Source organism: Pholis gunnellus (genome assembly GCF_910591455.1).
Source record: "Pholis gunnellus genome assembly, chromosome: 4".
NCBI classification, from domain to species: Eukaryota; Metazoa; Chordata; class Actinopteri; order Perciformes; family Pholidae; genus Pholis; species Pholis gunnellus.
This window is the reverse complement of record NC_136530.1, coordinates 26,866,924-26,885,057: the sequence shown is the minus strand read 5'-3', so window position 1 is coordinate 26,885,057 and position 18,134 is coordinate 26,866,924. Positions and strand designations below refer to the sequence as shown.

Here is an 18,134-nt window from a genome sequence, read left to right as displayed (position 1 = left end):
CCTAACAAGGATGCCTTAAAAAAATGTTATTCAGTTGTTATCATTTCTCATGTTTTGTGGTAGTTAGCATTGCACAGGTTCCCTCTGCAAAAATCCAACGGGACTTTTCCGTTGGATTTTGGATTATTGCAGGAAATAACTGGCAAACGCAAGTTTAGGATACGCACATGTTTTGTTTAGCGAGATCATGTTCACAAATGAATACCACTTTATGATTATGATTGTGTGACTGCTCTCAGCAGAGGCAAAAACCTCAGGCCGTAAACAAACTACACTACGGTCACATGAGTGCGAGTTTAAACACAACGTGGCTGTGAAGCAAACTAGTCAGCTTAATGACGTTTTGTAGTCTCATTAAGCCACTTGTTTGCAACCGACTTTTTAAAGATACTTAAAAGATTAAAATACATTAAAATATCTTAAGCTTGTGTTAACCACAAACTTTATTTCCGGCATCTAACCAAAAACACATAAAAACATTTTAGGACACATTCCTGCAGCACTCTATTCAGGGGTTCCCAAACTTTGCCATGCCGAGGCCCCTCAAACAGCATTAGCTTATGGCCGGGGCCCCCAAGATGTCATTAAAAACCTATTTACAATACTACGGCAAATGTAAAAAAGATAAAATTGTAATCAAATAAAACTTCTGAACTTCTTACATTTATTAATGCAATAATGATTATGTCTACTTTAAAAATGTAATCATTCAATTAGATTCAATATTTAGTTTTTTCCATCATAAGAATTGTTTGTCAGTTTAGTTTCTCAACATTCAGCAACATTGTGTGGGTCTGTGCACTTGTGTCTGCTCTTCAGGTCTTATCCTTTTTCAAAAACATCTATTTTTGTGAGTTAGCACTAGCTAGCTAGATGCTAGCAACTAATCTATGGCTAGCTAACATTCCAGGTGGCAGGTTGGTAGAAAGAAGGGCATGGAAAATAAGAATTCAATACGTTATATATTATTATAGATAATATTTTATAAGAGGGACAATCACTGTATTCTATTTTTTTTAGCATATTCCCTCATCTTCCCTTCAATTTGTTGAGGCCACAGCAGTCTGATCCCAAACAGAAGCAGCAGATGAAGAGTTGTTTTTGACGATGTTGACACCTCTTCATCCTGTGAATCGGTTTGTTCTGGAGTTTTACCTTCAGGCTGTTTTTTTTTTTCCAAGCAGAGCTGTTGACCCGCAGCTCTCTGAGGACGTTACATCAGCCGGAAGATGCCGCCGCTGTCCCCTGCTGATGCCTCTGTGGACGGTCTGAGGCTCACCATCTTCACATACTGGGAGCAGGAAATCCTTATTTGTGCAAAGAGGACGAACCAGCACCCACCACATGGTAAGAGGGTGCCACACCTGTCACACAAACAGCTCTAATATCTTCTTAATTAGTGAGGTGAAATGATTTCCTAAGAGCTGAACTTTTGTACAAAAAACAAACAGACTTTTAGTTTTTAATATGCACTTTGATACCTTTGATGCCTTCATTCCTGAAGGCATCGTCAGGAATGATGCCTTCAGTGTTTAATGTCTCTCCCAAGTCAGGTTATTTCAATGCTTTTTCCAAAATAGTGTGTATTCCAGCTTGTGATTTATTTCCTGGACGTTAGAGGAACTGCAGTCCAACACACTTATGCTAAAGAGGCTTTTAATTGGTTAGCGTTCGATGTTAGTCTCATATCTAGCTGTTGGAGAGCACAATCTACACGGCTGCCTTCACAGAATTGACCCTTCGCTATGTCCCGCCCCTCGAACACAAACTGGCCAATCGTGTGTGTGTGACGGTCTGAATTCTTGTTTATTTCCTGTGCGGTTTATACAGTCAGGTCCTGAACCTATTGGTGCATTGAAGTCCCCACACAGAAGTGTTTTGCTCAGAAAGTGACATGTCTGTGTGTGTGTAGGGATCTGTAGAAGTCTTCTTAATGGCATGGTGCCTCTGGTGGAGGGCTGTATATTGCACACAGATATAAATTGACCTTGCAAATGCCTCAGTGTTTATTATGGTTTTTGCCTTATGGTTGGTTTTATTATGGTTGTGACAAACCCTGAATATTACAAAAGAAATATTCTGAAATATTTCACTTGTGTGGAAAAAAAAGAAAGTAAATTCAACAAGAAAACAACAACTAATCTGCTGCAACCAACTGACAGAAGGGTTGATATCTTTAGACTAACCTTGTTTTGTGTTTAGTGTGCATCTCTTTGATCAGCCCTAGTTGAGACATTGGTGTAGTGGAGGCGGGAGGGCCCCAAGACAAATAGAGCATCACTTTGCCTATTTAGGATTTTTTTTAACCAAAACTTTAAATATATACAATACCTTGAGTTAATCTTTCAAATTTCAGTAGTTTGGTGAATCATTTGGCCGCAGATAGGAATTATTATATTATATATCATGATATAATATGACGTATTGTGCACTTGTGACCTGATCTTTGAATACCTATCAGTTATGATTGATTTGTTTTTTTCACTGAAGGTCTGAGGCTTCTGTTGAAAATGAATAACAGCAAACACTCACTGAGCAGCGACTCAGTGTCAGAAATACAAAGAACGGACTAGTGGATCGGCTTATGAATAGCATCCAATCAAGGACATTTTACAGACTTTCATTTTAGCATGAAAGCAAAACCAGCCAGTCCGCATCAGGTTTGGATCATTTTCGGGTCAGGCACAAACGTTTAACTGTCACTAAATGTTTTCATGCAATAGCACTGATTCAGACACAGAAGACGACTTCACCTCAAATCATTTTTTATTTATGCTAATTTTTGCCCCTACGTCGGGCATAATTTGACTTTTTTTTTTTCTAGAAAACCTCAGTCCTTTGTCACTGCAGGAGGGGCGGGGTGGTAGAGACGGCTGATGTGATTGGTCAGCAGGGACACGGCGTACTGGCGTCCTGCTCCACCGTCAGTCCTTTACTCAGCAGGAACGCTTCCTGTTTCGGTTCCCTCCCGAGGAACTTCCTCAGCATCTCGGAGGCGTCCTCGGAGCCGCCGGGTCCCAGGATGAACTTCCTGTAGTCCAGACCCACCTGGAGGACCAATCAGGAGACAGCGATTCACAGTCAGTCAAAATCTGCTTTGAAGTGCCTCTGTATCTTTAGGCTAACAGTTTCCCCCTGCTTCTAGTCTTTGTGCTAAGCTAGGCTAAACACCGATATCCATCTGAAACATCTGAGAGGGTTTTCCTAAATATCTTATCAATAACCTGTATTGTTTATATATTGGCTTTTTTGCACTCTTTCATTCTATGCACTGCTGCACAATAAATATACTTTTATCTTATCTTGTCCCAATAAACACTATAATAACAAAATCTACATTATAAATGTTTGAATTCAAACATTTTGAAAAGATTATAACATATCTCTCTATTTTAGGGGAAATGCTCTGCATGTAACGCAATCAATTAGTTTCCACCAACATCTTGACAGTCTAAAATGAGAAAACACTGAATGACAGAATGTTTTAGAGTCGTGTCATTACATACAAGAAATATTAAGTTTTGTTTCTATGTTAATATCTGCTGCGATGTCGTGGAGAAGACAAAGCATCAGAGTAGATGGTGGATGAAGAAGCGTTGAGAGAGAAATTAATCATCTCAAACCTGGATTATCACTCCAGTCTCACTGACATGTCAAACCGTTTGACATTTGGAGACAGTGTCTGAAAAGATCATTTTCCCCTCAGCTGTCCTGATTCCTGTTCTAATACACGACTGTCAACACTTTCATTTTATGAACACCGGCTGCTCTAACTAGACCTGTGATCAATAACGTCACGTCCACCGTCTTGTGGTGGAAGAAGTACTCTGATATTATACCTCTGTTACACCTAAAAGTCCTGCATTCAAAATGTACTTGCATATTAAAGTTAAAAGTACAAAAGTAAAAGTAAAAAAGTATTAGTATCAAAATATACTTAAACTACTAAAAGTAAAAGTACTCATTATGCAGCGTGACCAATTTCAGAATAACGGTTTATTACTTTAATGTTGCAGCTGTTAAAGGTCAACTTCTTTACTTTATATCCTGCTGGGTAGCCCTGCGGATCAATACATTTTTATCTTAACCTATAATAATAATAATCATTTATTTATTGATTATATGTTGCATTATATATTCTATATATCTGCAAAGTAACTAAAGCTGTTAGAAACATGTAGTGCTGTAAAATGTCCATCTGAGATGTAGTGGAGTAGAAGTATTAAGTAGTAGTAGAATATGGAAATACTCAAATAAACCTCAAAGTTTGTACTCGGGTACAATACTTGAGTAAATGTACTTAGTCACTATCCAGCGCTGCCTTTAGTTACTTGTTATAATTCAGTCAGATTCCATCAGTTTGTTTATGAGAAATCAGCTGATATTTTCCTACCCATCATAACATTTCACCCGCTGATTATTCTCAACATTATTTTTCATTTTTCTCCTTAGCTGACCTTCGGGTTCATGATTCCCTCCTGTTTGAAGCGAGCGAAGAACATGTCCATGGAGAAGACCTCGCTCCACAGGTAACCGTAGTACTGAGCATCGTAACCGCCGGCCAGGTGCCCGAAGGTCGCCGGCATGTTGGTTCCTGCAGAGAGGTCAAAGGTCAGCGAGATCAGAGGATGGAAACCAGGATGCAGTGAGGCTGACGTTTGGAGGCGTTCATTTGCCCTCCAAAATTACTTCCTGTAGAAACTGTTTCATCAGCAGGATTTATTTCCCACAGGTCACACAGCTGCTCCCCCAATACAATGGTAGGGGAAACATACTACCTTCATTTCTGCTGGAATATAAACTTCCAGATCAAAATGTCAGTGCAGCTTCACTGAACTGGTTGTAGTTATATTGTAGTTCTAAAGCGGGCCACTAGGTGGAGCCCCTTTCTGTCTGATGAGATGGACTCCAGCCTGAAGGGCCACAAGCTTCGTTTCTACTCGCTGCAGTGAAGCCAGCGGGAGGTGCACTCACCAGAAAAGTACTTAATTAATTAATTAACTCATCATGGAGGCTTTTCAGGCGTGACTGTCACAAATAGTTCGCCGATAAAAGAACTATTTACATGTTGAAGGATTTTACAAAGATGGACAATTTGCTTTTAAATGCTTTAGAAACAACATTTGAGTAAATATTTTGCAGGACATTAAACCTTTGTTTGTTTATAATGCATTTAATTCTTGACTTCTTTCTTTAATGGGCTTGTATAACTATAGAATAAAGTAGTCTTATTGCTTCTTCCCAGTACATTGTGTTTGTACGCCCTCTGGCGTTTCAAAGAATAATGCAACGAACAGCACGTTGAGCATAAACGCCATTGTGCTTCAGAGTAGAGCTGCAACCAAAAACAGCAATACTCAATCATCAGTTGAGGAATGATACTGATATTTGGGAGCATCGTCACAATCACCAGAGAGAAAAAGGAAGCCCGGCTGTGTTTTTTGTTGAAGAAGAAGAATGTACAGTATCTAAAGCATTTCAAAAGTGACCTGATGAGGCAGGGATTCCCAGGACTTCCTGACAGAGGCGTCCGTACTCCTCTGCGGCGTCCAGTCCGTTCCTGGTGTGCAAAGCCTGGTCCACTTTAGCCAGAACGATCTGCCTCAAGTTAAACAGACCTGCGGGAGAGTCACAGTCAACGTTAACCGCTAGTATCTCAACGTTAAACACAGCTATCGAGACTGAGTGGTGGTAGAACCGGTACGAAGGTACTACTTCCTGTGCAGTACCCACCGGTGTTGGCGAGGCGGGACTTGATGAGTTTGTCGAGCAGATCCTCTGGGATGGCGTTGCCGGTCTTGTAGTGCTTGGACATTCTCTGCAGGGGCTCCCTCTCCCAGACCCAGTTCTCCAACATCTGAGACGGAGCCTCCACAAAGTCCCGCTCCACGTGAGTCCCGCTGAACATGGCGTAGTCCGCCTGCAAGCACATGCACACTCAGGAACCAGCTCACAGGAAGTGCACTGACTGCCGGATCGTTAATAAATAACATCTATTAGTAAAGAGGACTTTCTACAAAATAAAAGCATGAAAGACCATTCAGTCATATAGAGTGGTCCTCTCAGACGGCCTGACTAGCAACAGTAACTACAAGTGAGGGGTTGACATTGTGGTACCTCGGCGCAGAGCTGGTGCATGACGTGTCCGAACTCGTGGAAGTACGTCTCCACCTCGTCGTGCTGCAGGAGCGACGGAGCGTCAGCCGTCGGCTTGCTGAAGTTGGCCACCATGGCCGCCACCGACATCTGACGGGTGCCGTCGGGCAGCAGACAGCCGGGCTGCAGGCCGAAGCAGGCGGCGTGGCCGTACTTCCCCTCCCTACAGGGGGACAGGTGTGAGAGGAGACACTGAGGACAGCTAGACACTCACATCTACACATTTAGGAGGAGGAGGAGGAAAAAGCAGCAGAGGAGTAATAAGACAAAGAGGAGGAGAAGGAAGTTGGATGAGGGAGGGAGGGAAATGGTGGAGGAGGAAAAAGACAAAGAGGGGCAAAGGAGGTGGACTATAAGGGAGGGAGGGAGGGAGGTAGGGGGAAGAGGTTTGAGAGGGAGAAGAGGAAAAGAAGTAGGAGATTGAGGAGGAGGAAAGTAGGTAGGTGGAGAAAAGGAAGAGAAGGAGGAGGATGGTAGGAAGAAAGAGGTTAGAGGGGAGAAGAGGAAGAGGAGGGAGTGGGAAGGGATTCGAGAGGCAGACCAGGAGGAGAGGAAGAAGAAAGAAGAGGAAGGAGGAGGAAGTAAGTGGTTAGAGGGGAAGTACAGGAAGAGAAAGAGGAAGAGGATGACACCTGGAGACCCGCATCTAAATATCCACCCTAAATGAATAGGAGCCGTGTGCCGCCCTGTCCTCACCTGGGGAAGAGGTCCAGGTAGAACTGGCCGACCATCTGACCACTGCTGCGGTCCTTCACACAGTACAGAGTGACGTCCGGGTGCCACACGGAGGCTCCGTCCACCAGCTCAAAGGACAGACCCAGCAGCTCCTGGTAGATGTCCAACAGGCCCCGAGTCACCACCTCCATGGGGAAGTATTCCTTCAACAGGTTCTGATCCACTGCGTACTGAGTCTCCTCCACCTGAGAGGAGGAGGGGGAGGAGGAAAGAGACAAAGGAAGGAGGAGCAGGGAGAAGAAAAAGAGGAGGAAAAAGTCAAAGGTTAGTAGGGGAGGAGGACAAGGAAGAGGGAGAAGATGAAGAGGAAATTAATTGATTAATTTAAAAGATATATAATAATTTAATTAAATAACTACATTTTTTTCTTTGTCCTTCAAACTTATAGAATTAGAATCTTTCTAAAAAAAAAATTAAATGAAATCAGTACAAACATATTGGAAATAAGAGTGCTGTGTTCTGTAGATCTATAAATATCAATCAAAAATAATTTAATAGAGTTTAGCATTAATTTGTCTTTTTGGAGGAAGACCTCTTCGTCGCTGCAGCTCCATCTCGTCTTACTTCACAATAGCTGATCTATGTGAAGGTCCCTGTAGCAGCAGCTCTTACCTGGGTCATGAAGTAGCGGGTGTCCCAGGCGTGCAGCTCTCCGTTGAAGGGCAGACTCCTCTTCTGGCACTCCTTCTCCTTCAGCTTGAGGATGACCGAGCGCTCTTCATCGCCCAGAGGCTTCAGCTTACGAGCCAGCTCCTCTGAAACCACACAACCAAGTCAGAGAGATGTTTTCTTCTGCAGGTGACGCATCACAGAATCACAGAGCACACCGACTAAGCCCATGTGTCTAAATCTCATGACTGTATAGAGAGGAAGATTTTCTTTGTTTGAACCTTCCACTCAGCATTGGACTCTTTTTCCCCAGATATGCTTCATGTAGTCTTAAGTTTTTAGCCGTTGGTTCTTTGTCGGTGGCGCTAACTTTGGCTTTTTTACCTCCTACAAACATTATTCTTACCAAACATCTGTCACTTCCCATCACAGAATTTACAGTAGCACTTTACAAACCTTTTCCTAAAACACAGACGGACGTCAAATGATCTAATTTCTCTTCGACATTTCGGACGTCTTTGTACCCGTTTACTTTTCATCTTCAGGGTAACAAAAGAAATCTGATATTGAATTGAGAACTGCGCCCATGTCTGAGCTCAGTGGGTGTTCGGCAAATCACCTTCAATCAACTTCCATATTCTTATTCCCCCATTTCTCTTGTAGTTGAGTGCTTCTCATTAATGTTTGATCCTTGATACGATGCTGAATTGATTCTTTGCGTTACCTCCCTTAGGCGCCTTGTTTCCACACACACGTTTCTCTGCAGTTATCGGAGCATGCAGGTGTAACTTCAGAGGCCGTAAAGACACTCACCCAGGAAGCCCGCCACCTTCTTCCCAGACTTGGCCATGTTCATCTCCAGGACGAAGTCGGCGTGTGTGGTGAAGCCCAGCATGGAGCTTTTCTGAGCCCGGAGCTCCACCAGCTCCTTCAGGATGGCCGAGTTCTCCTGAAAGCACATGCGGGGAGGGGAAGCCTTTTAATGGATAGTTCCAGTTTACTGCTCGGGTCTGTCCACCTGTCAGACTCAGTGATGTCACCGCGTTACCAGGTGAACTTGTTGAGTACAATGTTGTTACAACTGATAGAAAAAGTGGACAAAACTACCAAAATATGTTGCTGTAAACTGGAATTAGTTTTTAACGGAAAACATTATTCAACCTAGCTGGGAATATACAAACAGCTTCTTTGAGGAACTTCGCCAACAACTATTTTCATTAGATAGTTTCGGTTTCAAATAGAGAAACTTGCCCCTCTTTAGTTTTCCAGACGACTTCAAACTGCTTTTTGTGTTCGACCGACAGTTTAAAATGTACGATGAGAAATAGTAGCCGAGTTCTCACATTTCAGAATCTGAAATTGACTATTTATAGAGTTTAATTTTGTAATTCAAAAGGTTAAAAGGTTAATTTATTGTCATTGTACAACACGTGGTTGCACAACGAAATGCAGTTGTAGTCTCTTTATTCTACACAAGAAAAACAAGAAAAAGCAGTCTCGTTCTCGTCAGAAAATGCATAAACATGTAATCTATAAAACCCTCACCAAGCTGTTTAAATTCCCCTCTTTCACAACATACCAACATCAGACACAGCATGAAGTTACCAATGACGGTGATTAAAGTATAGAAGCAAACGTTTTTAAAAAAGATATAGATTTAAGTTTTTCTTTAAATTCACATGTTTATCCTCCGAGTCTTCACTGTGAAAATAAATCCAAACACTGACCTTTAAATAACTCAAACTCTTCTGGTGATCAGCTCTGCTCTAAAGGCAAACTTTCTCCGCTCAAGATTATCATGATGTGGGACGTGAAACCTGCACTAACCGCCTCTCAAATGATCTGAACACCTAGCCCTCTCAGAGTGGAGCTGGTGACGGACGTCTGTTTACTTCCTGGCTCACCTCCTTGCAGCGGGAGTTGAAGGCCTCCTCCAGCTTCTGGCGGGTCTCTGGGACGAAGCATTTCTTCATGGTGGGGAAGTAATGAGGATACTTCAGAGTGACCTTCAGCGTCTCTCCATCCTTCTCTAGGGAGCTCAGGAAGTCCTCGGGGAGGCCGCCTGAAAGCCAAACCACCACATGTGTTAACACACGGAGAGAGGGAGACCGGGTGGGACGGTCCGAGGGGTTCGGGACTCACCCAGCTCGTCTCTGGTGAAGGACAGACTGGTCGTGTCCTCGTTCAGGTTCTTGTTGAAGTCGATACACAGGTTGCTCAGCTTCTTCTTGATGGTCTTGATCTCCTGTTACAGCAGAGTCAAATACTTAGATCTGATACTACATGGAGAGTTTAAAAACACACCATATCATAAAAGAAATATGACATGTACAGTGATTTTATCCATAGAGCTCACTCCTATCTGAAAACACTTCATCGGACTCTGTGATTTCTCTTAACCGTCCATTCAATTTTCAAAAAATATCCCCCCAAAAGTGTCAATAACAACTGAGATGTTTCTCAGTGAAGTCTCCCAGCATGCATAAAGAGCAATTATAAGGAAGCATCAGCCACCTCTTGTCTCTCTTTGGGCAGGTGGAGGCCGTTCCTCTTCCCCAGCTTCATCAGTCGCTCCATGTAACGCTTGGACTCTGCAGTGAGGCTGCCGCCATCCACCTTCTTCTGTAGACGCAAAGACAAAAGAAGAAAAAGACATGTTAACAGGAAACCTTTGGAAAGCAAGAGAAGAACTGAAATGGGTCCAAATGTCATCAGAGAGGCTGCAGATCCTGGATTCAAAAGGAAATGGAGGTACCACCGCTAGTGTCTGCTTTTTCTACATCAAGATTGTCCAAACAATTTAGGCTCACCAGCCCCGGATGGGACCAGGACCGGCCACGCCACGTTTGGTTCAAACGCGTACCTAAGATTCAGTATTATGTTGAATGACATCACATTTGGTGTAGCGTATATATCCAGTGTTACAACTGTGGTCGTATATCGCTGCAGATGTGTTTCTTTCCATCAGTGTGAAAGCGTTCGTGTGTGCCCGGAGAAAGAGACGATTGGTTGGCCAGCTACTGGCTCCAGCAGGTGACTGGCTCCCTTCGGATGAACGCCGGCTATGTGAGGAGCCAAGAACACTCATTTCCCTCGTCTCCCAATCGGCCAAACCACCTTCATCACATGTACTCTTTGTCACGCTGATTTCTGGAGGTAATGGGGATGAGCCGTCATGTATTTTGGTTACTTATTATTTGGTTTGTTTGAGATCATTAGGTTATATTTGTTTTCCTCCCGCTTAGATATTTTTCTTGGCCTTTGCCCACCCTAAATCAAGCTCCATGTGGGTTTCATCTCAAACTGTGAATAAATTCAGCCGTCACCATATTCAGCAATCTGCCTCAGAGGCTGCTGGGAGCTTTGGAAGACGGGGCTAGTTCACGTTGCGTCTCGGCCACCTCGAGACGAGGCGCAACACCAGTTTTGTTTTCTCCGGTATTGTCCAAATTGTCTGCAAATCGTGACGCTGTTTTTTGAATATTTAATGATAATATTTTGGTGCCACAATCTCCAAATGACACCAAATTAGCACATCCAGTATGTCCTTTAGGTTTCCCATAACAAACGTGTTGCTCTTTTAGTGCCACTGTGACCAGAATGTAGAGTCAATTCAGTTGTGAGTTTACCTCCGAGTATACTTGCAGGTGTTTCATTTCTTTTCACATTCAGGGAGTTTGTGAAAAATTCACTCTGTTGGTAAAAGAAAAGAAAAAAAGGAAGACAGCTATCAACACTCATCTCTCCGTCAGCTCACCTCCAGGGCGACGATCCTCAGGTAGACGTCCTCCCTCATGCTCATCTCCACGTCGAACTCCGACAGACGCTTGTCGGCGTCGGTGCTCGCCGTTCGGACCTCCTTACTGGAAGAGACGTGCTGCGGGAAGTCCAACATGTTCCTCTGGACTGAGATGGGTGAGGTGAGAGACAACAGCATCACAGTCACTTTAGTGGATTTCCTGCTCATTTTACAGGATCTATCTATTTCATTCTTCAATAATGGACTGAGCATTTAACATCTTTGATTTACTCTTTAAAGTGTGAAACCATTCCCATCACAGTAACCAGATCCAAAGTGATGTCTGCTTTAGATGCTCATTGATTCTGATAAACAGCCACACACACAACAAAATGTTGGATTCAAAACTTTACAAGCTAAATTTCTCCACTTCATTGAAGTTCTAAGCGGTTCATTTTTATTCTTCATCGACAAATAACTAAAAGGAATTAAATATTATTAGTGTCAGTATCTCGACATTTTGAGTGAAGCTTAGTTAATACTCGCGGCCTGTGCTCGTTGTGCACCTGATTTTGGAACTCGCTTTGGAACGTTGCTTTTCAGACAAAACTGTCACAAACTGTTCACTGATAAAGCACAATTTACACATCAACGCATTTTACAAAGCCAAACAATTTGTTTTTGGATGTTTTAGAAACTGGACATCTTAAAATATTTGATTTGAGTCAATATTTTACAGGATATTCAACCTTTGTTTCTCTATATTGCATTTAATTCTTGACTTCTTTCTCTACAGGGCTTGTACAAAGACAATAAAGTAGTCCATGAATATGAGTTTACACATAATGACAACTCCTCAGTTCCTCATTTTGTCTCAGTATCTAGTAACTTTGTCTCAGCATCTCGTAGTTTTATGTATCTTGTCATTTCAATTCAGCGTTTGACTTAATTTTGCAAAAGTATTCTGTTAATTTAGACTTTAATCATTTATTTTTTGGGTTGAAATAGGCAACCATGACAATGTTCCCTGTGACTTGCTCTCGTTAATTCATCTTGAAACTCTTTTGTATGAAGTGAAGATAACACGAGGGAGCAGGAGTAGCTTCAGTGTTCCCTCCTGCAGCAGCAGCAGCACGTTGGAGGTGTTTTCAGGTTTTCAGCTGCCTCCACACAAAACTCTCCGTCTCTATTGTCGCAGCGGCAGCTGGTTCAGCTGCTTTCTCTGCCAATTGCTGACGAGCCTTTACCATCACACACCGATTCTGCCGACTCAGACCTTCGGTGCAGAGCTCACAATGGACGACCGGCCCCCCGACTTTGCGCTCAGGTTCGTGCTGTGTTCGTGACCGCTTTACATTCAGGTTCATCGCGTGTCGACGGTACGAGCCGCAGAAATATCGGAATGAATGATAACTGTTTTAAATCTCTGCTAGCCAGTGACGTTAATGTTGCCGGTATAAAGCAATATTTAACTATAACTCTGATCTTCTATATTTCTCTTCATGTTCAGACTCAAACCAACAAAGAATGTATCTACTGACAAGTATGGTGTGTGTGTGTGTGTGTAGCAAAGCCCGATTTAAATTCATCGTCTGTCATAAAGCTCTATTATAGTCCGTCATCACCAGGAACAGACACACTGTAGTTTATTTTATTCCCACACACACCGTTCTGCTGCCACAAATAGTCACTAGAGCACCAGATGTGGATTAATCCGCCGCTGAAAATAGTCCCCAATAAATACACTATTAGCTCCAGATTGTTTGATAAAAACTACATTGACCAGCTGTTTGTTGATTATCTTTGGCTGTAGGGTCAGAGTGGATGAATCTGAAAACGCCGGCCTCATGTTGAACATGTTCAAGGACAAAAATGATCAACTGAAAAGAGGAGATTTAGCCATTTGCTGCTGTTTAACGTATTGTGATCATTTCACACGTAAACAGCGTTTTAAAAATTAGCACGCTTTAGTCATTTCATTATTGTCAGCTTCAGTCACTGAACACCAACCACAGTTTAGTTTTCCGTGACACATTTTGATCTTTGTTGTGTTGTTCTATTATTATAAACGACTTCGTTGCGCTCCAACATCTGAGATTTAGCTGAAACATTTTTGATGCATCAAATGTACATTGCCTACATGTTTGTTTATCTTCTGAATTACATTTAAGAAAAACAGCAGTAGATAACGAAGTCTCAGATATCAGAGGGTCTTTGAACACACCGCCAAGACCAGTCGCTGCTCCGAACTGTCACAGCAAAACAACCTGAATTTACATCAAATAAACTTAACATGGACTGTGAGGGATTCTCTCTCACATCTGCAACTTCTAAATGTAAAATAATGTGCACAACTTGTAGTTCATGTTAGCTTATAGGGTATATATAGATATATTTTATTTTGTATAGAGATTGTTGAAACTGTCACCTCTCAATGTAAAAGGAGAGTATTGTTATGTCAGCAGTGCAAGTATATGTGAAAGCTCTCGACTTTAAAATAACATTTCAGAAGTTTATATTTATTAATTTACTTTTATATTATATTTGTTGTTATTACACCTTGTATGTTCATGTATGTGTGCAGAGTAGTGCTGGGCGGTATGACCAAAGATGTATATCGGGGGAATTCTGTTCGAACTCATACACCTCACCATGAGTTCAAGTGTGTGGAAAAAAGAAATACTTTCATCTCAATGTTTTCACAGCACTGGTTTGGGAATGCAGTCTTTATAGCAATTTAAATTGGTAAAATCGACCACAGATATTTAAATTTCACATATGGATTCTAATGAGATCTGCCCTATGATGTCTTTCATTGTCTCTCCTCCCTGTGTCACGGTGTGGGTACATCTCACTGGAGTAAGGAAACGTATCAAAATACCATAATCTGATTGGCTAAACTGCATCACGTGACGTGATTTACAACGCATTGGCCTGTGTTTTTCCTGCGCCGCTGAACAAGTGCCGTAAATGCTGGAAAGGAGCGTGAATAACTCCGCTGCTTTAAGGCAAAGGCCCGCGACCCACTGAAAACGGGTCCGCGACGACCCACCAGTTGAGAATCTGTTCTACAGGATCGTGACGAGCGGTGAACCTTCCTTCACCTACATTCCCCTGGGTCCTAAGCCCCTCCAAGTACAGCTTTGTATCACCCTCTACGTACCAACGTAATGTACCAACGTACATTTATAACAAATACCACACATATTACACGTAATCAGCGTTGCATATGTGTCAAACTCTATCGGTGCATCTCCGGTCTGTCTATGTTTATCCTGCATCGCTGTTCTGTAATGTAACGTTACTGGAGGACGGAGCCTCTCCCAGCTGTTAGCAGACTGTTGTGCTAGCAGGCGAGTGAGCTGTACCCAGCATGCAGTTCGGCGGTGAAAGTTTATAAATGTACAATTATTAGTGTTACAAATTGTTTATGTGTCACAGACTGTTGTGTTGTGGTGTTTTGCTCTGTTAAAGAGCGTTAGTTGTGGGTTGTTAATTGTTATAAAGTTATAAAGTTATGACCATGACTAGGGATCCGTCTCAATACAGATAAGATAACTAGCTCCACAGCTATTGTTTTCGGTGGCGAACATTCATCTTTAGCTGCCTGTTGAAGACTGTCAGCAATGTTCTGGCTGTGCGCCGGTATGTGGAAAATTCATATGGGAAATTGAAACCGGTACACCGCCCAGCACTAGTGCAGAGGTTTTTAATGTACCGTACAATGTAACTATAAGACCATAAATACAGAAAATGAAGATATGTATAGTAACCAGTTGGTTTCACTTGTGTTTGACACCGTATATCTATTGAACTCAACTCAAAATAACTTTCACTTCCTGGCTATGAAAAAACAATGATCATCATCAGAACCGATGAGCGACAGCATCAGAAGAGAAAGGCTGCTGATTGGTGGACACTGACCGGTGTACTCGACCTCCACGCCAGCGAGGGCCTTCAGCGTGTTCTCGAAGGTGACGCTGTCGAGGTCCAGCGCTCCGACGGCGTCGTACACCGTCTTGGTGCTGGCGATGAGCTCGTTGGAGAGCTGCTGGATCTGCTCGGGGTTCAGGTCCCAACGTAGCCGGTTCTCTGCGCAGACCGGCACCACGCTGGCAAACACCACCTCACCTGGGACAGGAAACAAAAGGACAGGTCAGTGATGGAAGAACTAGTCAGACTTACAATTCTTTATTCTTACTATTATATCATTACATTATTATTACTCATGCACTCAAAAGCAGGATGTTACTGCTGTGTTCATTTATAGTGCAGCTCATTTTGAATTTTGTGTCGGATGCAACTAATACTAACAAGTAAAACTTTATTTAGTAAAATAACAAAAGTATTACTAAATGTACTTCAGGTATCATTATTAAAAGGACAGAATGTTTCACAGTGTTTACTTATGATGTATATCATTGGAATATTATTTGACATTAACACAAAGGCAGCATGTTTATGCCACAGTTGGTTTAGGTGAAAATCATTTGAATTATTTTATATGTTGGGTACTTTAATCTACAACATTTTAGAAATGTAATTTTCCCTGAATGATTATTTTCAGGGAATTAATGAAAGTAAATGAAGCATGAATTTTACTGCATTCCCTGCAACAGTTAGACGACACTGATGAATCACATCTACATCGTGGAATCAGTGTCACAAATTAAACTGTGTGTGTTGCTCTACACCAGGGGTCTCAAACTCAAGGCCCGCGGCCCGAATCCGGCCCGCCACGTCATTTTATATGGCCTGCAAAAAGCGCCAGCAAAATAAATAAATAAATAAATTAAAAGTTAGACTTGATAATAAAAATATCCCTATAGTCGAAATTCTGAGATAGAAAATCATGATTCTGAGATAGAAAGTCATAATGATGAGATACTTAAACACAGTCATAGAAGCAGCTCTTTGGCTGGTTACTCTACGTTTAACATATAAATGTATTGTGAGTACATTGAAGACTTTAATTAAACGTGGCTTTACAACACATGAAATACTTCACGTGGGATTGTGCAAAGTAAACGCACCCTTGAAAGGATTTTAAGCTTTGAACAAAGTTATTGTAATAACTTGTGTTTGATATTTGTCTTTGCTATTTTCTCTAAAGTTTGATAGAGTAATGTGGGTTTCTTAACCCTAAATTAAAAGGATTTAAGTTATAATAACAGAAATGTGCTTAAATATATTTTTACATTTATATAACTGCATGTACAATATTTTAACACTTGAATAAACAATAATCAAATGCAGAGACAGTTATTTACCAATATGTTAGGAGTAGTTACATTTACAGCCGGCCCTTTGAGGGCGACGTGATGCTGATGCTGATCAGAGTGAAGATGAGTGTAACACCTTTGCTCTAACACTGTAACTCCACATTCCTACATCTTCAGATATTATACACATCTCAAGAACACAATATCACTTGGCTTTGCGCCCATTTCATTTACATACTGGAGTCATCGCACAAATGTAATCAAAAATATCTGTTCATTTAAATGTTACTCATCAAAATGCAAACACTGAGGTCACTTTTCATTCTGTTTTACATGTAAAGTTATCACAATAGACACCAATATTATAATCTATTATAGATATATTGTACATATTTTTAATAATTTTTACTACCTATTTCTATTGTTATTATTTAATTTTTATTTTATCTATGTTATGCAACAGAACACAAAGAAAAATGCCTTGTATGTGAGAACAGACTTTGGCAATTAACCTCATTTATTCTGAATTCCTCTTTTACACCAGTTTCCTGCTAATCCTAGTCTGCTTTTACACCAAAACGATAATACAAAAAAGATGTTGTTTGGTGGATTATTTTAGTAGTATTCCGAATTCATAGGCATAATATGTCAATTGGGATAAGGTATTCAGTTTTGTTAAATAATGTGATGTATTTTAGCAACAGACAGCCTTAACTTTGAACTCACAGGTTTTTAAATGGAGTTTGGGGCATTGCTTATTGCAAATATTTAGGACAAAAAATATTTTTTCGATCCATCTGCAATCTACGCTGCCAGTCTGAAATTGCTGAACAGTTAGATAGCTCAGTGAATAAGCAGAGTGAGCTAACATGCTAACGTTACACAAACAAGAGAGACAATCAATGCAGAACTGCACCATTACAACTCAAGTCGTTTATTTTGGTAGCTTTATACTAAACGGAAAGCAAAATGAATGCTTCTAGTGATTTTTAATCAGTTGACTGGTACAGGTCTAACGTTACAGCTCAGCAGCTAAGCTAGCTAACGCTAGCGCTAAAACTAGCTCAGACAGACTCAGTGATCAAAGCTAAATAAATCTAAACGATCACAGAGACAGTCAGCGAACAAACATGGCGGCCATAGGGACGCTTTTACATTAAAAAGATTCAGTCACGTTAAAAACATCAGCACATTACTCACCTGTCGACCCCATATTTCAGGTATTGAATGAAGGTTTGCTAGGTCCGTGTGGTTAACTGTCAGACAGCTGTGTGCGGGACGATATGGACGCTACAGAAGAAGAAGTAAACTTCTGGTCACACGTTTCAAAATAAAAACCAACACGAGGAGTATTTCTCGCAGCAAAATGTATTATATTGTATTATATGAAGTGGTGGCATACGTGTTCAATTTGTTTTCTTCAGTTAAAGTAATATATAATTGTTCGTATATATATAATTAACATGTACCTTGCATTAATGTTGAGTTGGGTTTATTTTCTGCATATTCTGACAGTTAGCATGTGAAATCCTCTTCCCTGGGGATCAATAAAGTCTTAAAGTCAATAAAATCTATAATATTACATCATAGTTTATTTTTTTATTGTATTTTGTATTACTAATCAGAATCTGTGTTTGCCTCCAAAATGTAGTTGAATAGAAATATGAAGTAGC

General features: G+C 41.3%; 1 protein-coding gene across 1 annotated transcript; it reads right to left on the bottom strand.

The window, feature by feature from the left end:
* Window positions 1-2,756: 2,756 nt before the first annotated feature.
* On the bottom strand, window positions 2,757-17,733 carry thop1 (thimet oligopeptidase 1). The gene is made up of 14 exons (XM_079157306.1): window positions 17,662-17,733; window positions 15,164-15,370; window positions 11,258-11,406; window positions 10,015-10,122; window positions 9,643-9,745; window positions 9,405-9,562; window positions 8,314-8,449; window positions 7,504-7,646; window positions 6,853-7,076; window positions 6,118-6,319; window positions 5,734-5,920; window positions 5,490-5,618; window positions 4,458-4,594; window positions 2,757-3,048 (listed from the first exon to the last, which is right to left on the bottom strand). Exons 1-14 carry the CDS (start codon window positions 17,672-17,674, stop codon window positions 2,887-2,889), a joined length of 2,058 nt encoding a protein of 685 aa, XP_079013432.1. The 5' UTR covers window positions 17,675-17,733; the 3' UTR covers window positions 2,757-2,886.
* Window positions 17,734-18,134: the final 401 nt, after the last annotated feature.

What these genes read in the sequence shown, in the direction of transcription:
- thop1 (XM_079157306.1), bottom strand. An exon ending in CGTGGAGGTCGAGTACACCG is followed by an intron (nt 11,407 to 15,163) that starts GTCAGTGTCCAC and finishes CACCCATCTCAG; the next exon opens with TCCAGAGGAACATGTTGGAC. An exon ending in TGCCCAAAGAGAGACAAGAG is followed by an intron (nt 9,746 to 10,014) that starts GTGGCTGATGCT and finishes CTGCTGTAACAG; the next exon opens with GAGATCAAGACCATCAAGAA.